General features: G+C 43.4%; 1 protein-coding gene across 1 annotated transcript; it reads left to right on the plus strand.

The window, feature by feature from the left end:
- Positions 1-2,304: 2,304 nt before the first annotated feature.
- LOC119812801 (olfactory receptor 15-like) lies at positions 2,305-3,240 on the plus strand. The gene has a single exon (XM_038327750.1). The coding sequence runs from the start codon at positions 2,305-2,307 to the stop codon at positions 3,238-3,240; it is 936 nt and encodes a 311-aa protein (XP_038183678.1).
- The last annotated feature ends 4,444 nt before the right edge of the window (positions 3,241-7,684 follow it).

The following is a 7,684-nucleotide window of genomic DNA, read 5'->3' on the forward strand; positions in this document are numbered from 1 at the left end:
TGTTACTCTGGGTCTATAAGACCTTTAATAACAATGTCATTTCTGCCGGGCGGTGGTGGTGCACGCCTTTAATCCCAGCACTCGGGAGGCAGAGGCAGGCGGATCTCTGTGAGTTCAAGACCAGCCTGGTCTACAAGAGCTAGCTCCAGGACAGGCTCTAAAGCTGCAGAGAAACCCTGTCTCGAAAAACCAAAAAAAAAAAAAAACAATGTAATTTCCGCATATTTTTAGTTTTGGTCTATGATCATTTATTTAAGTTTGCCAAAATATTTACATTATGGTTTCTCCTGAAATATTTTTTATCTTCTAAAGCTGTGCTATCATACAGAGCAGTATGATTATTTTTACAGTAATATTAGATCCATTAATTGCTCTGAGGAGGAGTTTCCCCCATGATGACAGAAAATGACCAACATAGACACAGAAGCGTGTGAGAACCCCCCGCCAAGGCAATTCCCAATGACAAAGAGCTAAGGTGTCTCTGTTCCTTGTTATTCTGCATTCATTTTGTTTGGATTAGAAGAAATGTTGTTTCTGGGAATACCCTGTCTACAATTCCTTTTAGATGACCTTGTTGCCCACAATTAAAACACTTTGATTTTGATTTTTCTTCAAGCCTGTGGACGCCACCCTTCCTATCCATGCATCATCGTTGTTATGAGATTGAATGTTGACTATATATATCTCAGATCCATTCGTCCATGGGTGCTGATCTTGCCTTTAATGGTCCAGTTACCCTTTTGTATTGTGAATTAGCACTTTCAAAAGCCACAGATTCGGTTGTATTTCTCTAGCTTCTAAATTTGGTATCATTCTATTTACATATGAAGTCAATCTTTCAAAAAAAGAAAGAAAAAAGAATGAAAGAAAGAAAGAAAGGGAAAGAAGGAAAGAAAAAAAAAGAGAGAGAGAGAGAGAGAGAGAGAGAGAAAGAAAGAAAGAAAGAAAGAAAGAAAGAAAGAAAGAAAGAAAGAAAGAAAGAAAAAATTAGTGAAGGTTTCTTTTGGGCCCCTATTTCACTTTATTAAATGACTCAATTCTGTCATAAGCATTCAAAGCTGTTGAATGAAATAGAGCTAAGGTATGATCATCATATAAAGACTGACTTTGTACATCAGCATAATTTCCCTCTCCAAGAAGTCAGTCATGGGAAATGTCAATACCTCTGGTCCTGCTTTGTTGTTGAATGGTCCTAGGCTCATCTTTCCACCAGGCCTTCCACTGCAGTTGAGGACCAGGTTCTAATACTGCTGTACCCAAGTCTTTCCAGTCTTGTGGAACAATTCAGTTACTAGTTGACCATGAATTTCACATTTGCTTCACAAATACAAATTTGTACCATATGAGATTATTACTTCCTTAAGTCTCTTGAAATCTAACATTTCCACAGAAATCCAGTCAGTTCTGACACAGTCTGGGGATGCATGTCCATCGGGAATTGTTCCCATAAGGTGAATGAATAAATTAAGGTTAGTTGCTTGACAAACTTGAGCTGTTCCTTTAATTGTAAAATTGTAATGAAGGAGTTGGTTGTCAGTTAAATTCCTCTGCCTTTGTCTGAATATCTCTATTATCTGTTCTAGTTAAGTTTTTCTAGGCTTGTAACTTATCAGTCAAAATGGCGATATATTCTCTAGTAGCCTCTATAGTAAGTTCTAGAGTAAGACCTATTTCTTCGTACTCACATCAAATGACTTGGCTTTCATATCAACCAATATTTTAGGAATAAAACAAGAATTACAAAACCAATAATGTTTATAACTGATGGTATGTTCACATAAGTGCAGTTGGCCGAAGAGGATGTCAGAACCCTGGAGCTGCTGTGGGATGAGAGCACTGAGAACCTAACCTGGGTCATCTACAAGAGCAGTAATGCTCCTAACTGCTGGGCCATCTTTCCAGCCTGAGAAACAAAATTATCATAAATATCTGGGAAGATTGTCCAAATTCAGAGTGTGTTTTGCCCTGCTCAGAGCACAGGAAGCTTTACTGCAGGAACTGTGTTGTGAGAATGTCTGTATCTCATTCTACCTTGCCAGCTCCCTCTGTCTGCCACCCACTACTCTGGACACTGAGCCCTACCCATTGTCCGTCTTCACAAGACAGTAGTCCTTCATCTCTGCGCTAGGTCCCACTCATCTGACAACCAGGGGTCGCTGAAAGCTTGGGTCTGGAAAGGCTGGATGGCTCCTTAACTGTGGAGCCTGAAGAACATTCTGGATGCATATACAGCAGTAGCTGACTCTCCCTTCCTTCTCCCCAGCAGTTTTCTAGAGCAGCTTCCAGTGCCTGAAGCAGCCAGAGATGGGGGTGGACAGCAACAGCTCTGGGAGTTTCATTCTGATGGGTTTATATGAGCATCCCCAGCTGGAGAGAGTCTTTTCTGTAGCCATCTTCTTCTCCTACTTGTTGACCCTGGTTGGGAATTCAACCATCATCCTGCTTTCCCGTCTTGACGCCCGGCTCCACACACCCATGTACTTCTTCCTCAGCAACCTCTCTTCCCTGGACCTGGCCTTTACAACCAGTTCAGTCCCCCAAATGCTGAAAAATCTATGGGGGCCAGACAAGACCATCAGCTATGGTGGATGTGTAACTCAACTCTATGTTTTCCTTTGGCTGGGGGCCACAGAAGGCATACTGCTTGTCATGATGGCAATTGACCGATATGTGGCAGTTTGCTGGCCCCTGCACTACATGACTATCATGAATCCACGTCTCTGCTGGCTGCTGGCTGCTATCAGCTGGCTGGGTGGCTTAGGCAACTCAGTCATTCAGTCAACTTTCACTCTGCAGCTCCCATTTTGTGGACACAGGAAGATAGACCACTTCCTGTGTGAGGTGCCTGCCATGATTAAATTGGCCTGTGGAGACACAAGTCTCAATGAGGCTGTGCTCAATGGTGTCTGTACTTTCTTCACTGTCGTCCCTCTGAGCGTCATCCTGACCTCCTACTGCTTCATTGCTCAGGCAGTGATGAAGATCCGCTCTGTGGAGGGACGACGGAAGGCCTTCAATACTTGCCTCTCTCACTTGGTAGTGGTGTTTGTCTTCTATGACTCAGCTATCTATGGGTATCTGCTTCCACCTAAGAGCAATAATCAGGATCAAGGGAAATTCATTTCTCTCTTCTACTGTGTGGTTGCACCCATGTTGAATCCCCTCATCTATACTCTGAGGAACAAAGAAGTGAAGGGGGCACTGGGAAGGTTGCTGGGGAAAGGAAGAGAAGCCAGATGAGGAGAGAGTCATCTTCATTCCATACTGCCTCTTTTTCCTGCATTCTCTTCCTTATTTGAAGCTTTATCTCAGTGAAGTCAAGGCATGTTCCTGACAGCTCTACACATTTGAAAGATGGTTATTCTCATTGACACATTCTGTGTTCATTTAGCACAGACAACAGGGTACATATGGAAAAGGTTATTGACCTAGCACAGACCTGTTTCACTGTTACTGCCTTTAATATTTATGTTACTGAATTTTTTACATTCTAAGGAAAAAAGCATGAAGTTTCTTGGATAATTTTACTATAATCCCATGAATTCAGATCCTGCATTATCAACTTCAGTTGAAAACAGAATTCATCTTCATATCTTAGCCATCCATCATCTTGGTCCAATTGTCTGTCTAGTCTCAAACTACAGGCTAACTGTTCTTCTTCTCCATTCTGTCACCTGATTAACCCCTTCTGTATGTGCACATCCAAATTTGCCTTCTACCTAAGGTAATAATTAATGAGAAAACTTCGGCAAGGCCCCCTGCCTTTCGATGCTAGCCCCACATGCCTTGATTTGGCTTCATTTAAATCAGTCCAGCTAACAGCCAGAGCCATCAGGTTTGCTACGCATCTGCTCAGTGGATGATGGAAGATGCTATGATTCCTCACGCAAGGTTAGATCCCGAGGGTAATCCATCCAGAATTCATGTCGTCTGCTTCGAGATGTTGAGTCTTCTAGCACCACAGTTCCAGGAACCCAGCATTGGTTTAGGACAAAACTTATCTCGAGGAACTCGGGTATTGGAATCATAACACCCACATGGAGCATCCATAGTTAGTCTACAGGCCCATAGTATCTGGCAGACTTTTCCACAAAGCAGGAAATTTGAAAATTGTAGTTATAGCACCCACTTGGCATCTGACAACTGTCTATAACTCCAAGATCTAACACCGTGACACAGACGTACAATGCAGGCAAAACGCCAAAGCACATAAAAAATAAATATATATTATAAAAATTATATATTTTCCCGAGTGCATATTGTAGTAGGACTTTCTTGTTAGACTTTCTCTTGGGGACCTCCTGCTACCAAATAATAACACTGAGACTTATTATTAATTATGAAAGCTTGGCCTTTAGTGTATACTTGTTCCCAACTAGCTCTTATAACTCAATCAACCTATTTCTATTAGTCTATGTTTTGCCATATAGTTTTTTTTTTGTTTTTTCGAGACAGGGTTTCCCTGTAGTTTCTAGAGCCTGTCCTGGAACTAGCTCTTGTAGACCAGGCTGGCCTCAAACTCAGAGATCCACCTGCCTCTGCCTCCCGAGTGCTGGGATTAAAGGCGTGCACCACCACCGCCCGGCCAGCCATATAGCTTTTTAATTGTCCTCCATTCTGTGTGTCCAACTCCTTCTGTGTCTTGCTGGTGACTCTCTTGTGCCTAGATTCATTCCGAGTTCCTCTCTCTCCCAGAAGTCCCACCTAACCTCACCTGCCTAGCTATTGGCCATTCAGCTAGGTAATTCTTTATTATCTTTTTTGATTTTTCAAGACAGGGTTTCTCTGTGTAACGGTCCATGCTGTCCTGGAACTTGCTTTCTAGACCAAGTGGCCTCAAAAACACAGAGATCTGCTTGCCTTTGCCTCCCAAATTCTGGGATTAAAGGCAGGTGCCACCACTGCCCAATCCTTAGCTTTTTATTAAACCAATCACAGCCACACAAGTACACACAGTGTAAATGAATATCCCACAAATAATATGTATTTAAATGCTAATACACTAACACTCCATGGAATAGATGCCTAAGAGTGAACACCGAAGATTGAGAGTAGGAACTGAGACTGAGGTTGACAAAGGAAATGATAATAGTTCACGGATGAAAGCCCTGTCTGACAGAGAACAAGGGCCATGTGCACAGGATTCTGCACAAGAGTCATCTTATGAATTCCTGATGATGGAAACAGATGTTTGCCAGTTTCTTCTCACTGTGGACTAAAGAAATGGTCCTAATTTCTTGTTTTTCATGAGTCTTTCTATGAAGCCCAGGCTGCACTAAAGCTCACATTCTTCCTGCCTCAGCCTCCTGGGTGCAAAGAGTACAAAGTGAACCAGCAATGAGTGTATGTGTGTGCATGTAGACTATGTGTGTGCTCATATGCACATGCAGGTACATGTGTATGCAAGAGCAGTGGGGCAGAAGTTGACTTCAGGTGTCTTCCTTGATTGATCTTCACCTTAGATTCTGGGAGAGTCTCTCATTGAATCTGGCACTCACCAACTGGCCAAGGTTATAGCTGAATGAGACCACACTTGGGTATTCTTAACATTAAAACTGATTATTATAATTTTAGTTTTGAGACAAGCTCTATCTTTGTTGTCCTGGCCATCCTGGAACTTGCTATGTAAACCAGGTTGCCCTCAAACTAGAAGAGATCTACCTGCCTCTGCCTCCTGAGTGTTACCATGCACAGCTTGAATTTTTAATGTATCTTTAGATTTATTTCCTTTATTTCTTATCTGTATGAGTGTTGCCTGCATGTATATCTGTGTACCATGTGTGTGCCTGGTACCCATGGAGTCCAGAAGAAGGCATCATAGCCCCAGGATCTGGTATCCAGATGGTCGTGAGTCACAACGTGGGTGCTGGGAACTGAACCTGGGTTTTCTGGAAGAACAACAAGGGCTCTCAACTGCTGAACTCTCTCTCCGTCTTCCACACTTGGGCTTTTTGTTGTTGTTGTTGTTTGTTCGTTTGTATGTTTTTCTAGATAGATTTTCTGTGTTAGCCTTGGCTGTTCTAGAACTTGCTTTGTGGACCAGGTTGATCTTGAACTCACAGAGATCTGTCTGCCTCTATCTCACAAGTGCTGGGATCAAAGGTGTGTGACACAACCACCCAACCACACTTGGCTTTGAATGTGAGGACTGAGGATATGAACTTGTGCTTGCACGGCCGGCACTTCCCAGATGAACCACGTCCCCAGCCCTGTAGACCTTCATGTAATAACTCTGTCCCTAACCATCTGCCTTTAGACGAATTACATAAAATGCCCCAATTTGGTTCCTCTTCTGTACGAAAGCCCAAATGATGCTTCTTGGTGATGTGTGATTGGGATCACGCTTGCCAGCTACTGAGCACATGATTTATAGCAGAAGCTAGCAGATATTGCTGAGGATTTTGCGATGCTGCGGTCTGCCCACAGGACAATGCTCCCACTGGGCAGGGGTCAGGCTAATCCTGCTTAGGCTATAATCCTCCACTGTACATCTTAGTATTTGTATCCCCGTAGTGCTGAGGATTGTGCCCAAGACCTCCCAAGGCAGGGCCAGTCTGTGTCACTGACCTGCATCCTCGGCCCAGTGTCCATTTCTTGAAGGAATGAGGTTTCTCAACTGTGTGTGAAGTGATTCAATTTTTATAACATCTCATGACCTAGCCATGTTCCCAGTTAACGTCCCACATGGTTCTGTAGTTGAATGTTTCTGCAGTGGTGGTAATAAATTATTCCTTTTCCATGGCACAGTATATGTGTGGAAGTTTCCTAGCCCTGACCAAAATCTCAAAAGTGTATCACAGAGAGGAAGACTTGTTAGTGCCTAGTAAGAAAAGCCTTCATCGGACTGAAGTGACTTAATACCTGCGAAGACATGGAATTACTTCATGCTTTATCTGTTTCTCTGTCAGTGGGGGTAAGACATCGTCCTCCCTTTACCATACAAAGTACTTTTAAGACATAGAACAAAAGAAAGAAAAACTAACTATGTAATCAGTAATTATTTATGGGACACAGTTATTCTTCTTTGGAGCTCAATAAGTTCTCTGTGTTTGGGACAGAGTTCAGACAAAAGACTAATTTGGTTCTTTGGGGACCTCTTTCCTGTGTTCTGGCCACACAGGCCCTATGTGCTAATTGCCCAGGGTGGGGGTGGTATGGATGAGAAGGGACTGAGGCTCCCTGTCTCTTGGGTCCCTCAGTGTCAGCCCCATGAGTCAGGCCTCTGGGTGGCAGACCCAGGCCGCTCAGAAGGTCAGCACCAGTGTCAGGTTAAAAGCCAAGGGCTCGGCATAGGAGCACAGTGGACAGCTCACAGTGCTCTGGACTCACACACTGTCCTCTGCATCCGCTGAGCACCAGGCAGAAGGATGAAGGATCTGGAAGCCACAGGTATAGTTCCGCAGACAACCCCTCAGCGTTCATTATTGGAGAATCCAGAGTATAAGAGAGGAGAGGAGAGACAAAAGGGGAGGGGACGGAGTTCGGGGAAACTGGAAGGAGAGAGAGCAGGAGTGACAAAGGCTTTTAAATATGCTGTGTTGTTTCCTTTAGGAGAAAGGCTAGCGGTATAGAGCTGCATCACCTCTGCCAACTAGGAGGAGAGACATAAAAGAATATATTTCAGCTGATAAGGAAAATATTAACTCGGCACTGTTCAAAACTCTTTAGCAAAACTCATCTATAG

This window comes from Arvicola amphibius, chromosome 4, assembly GCF_903992535.2.
Source record: "Arvicola amphibius chromosome 4, mArvAmp1.2, whole genome shotgun sequence".
NCBI classification, from domain to species: Eukaryota; Metazoa; Chordata; class Mammalia; order Rodentia; family Cricetidae; genus Arvicola; species Arvicola amphibius.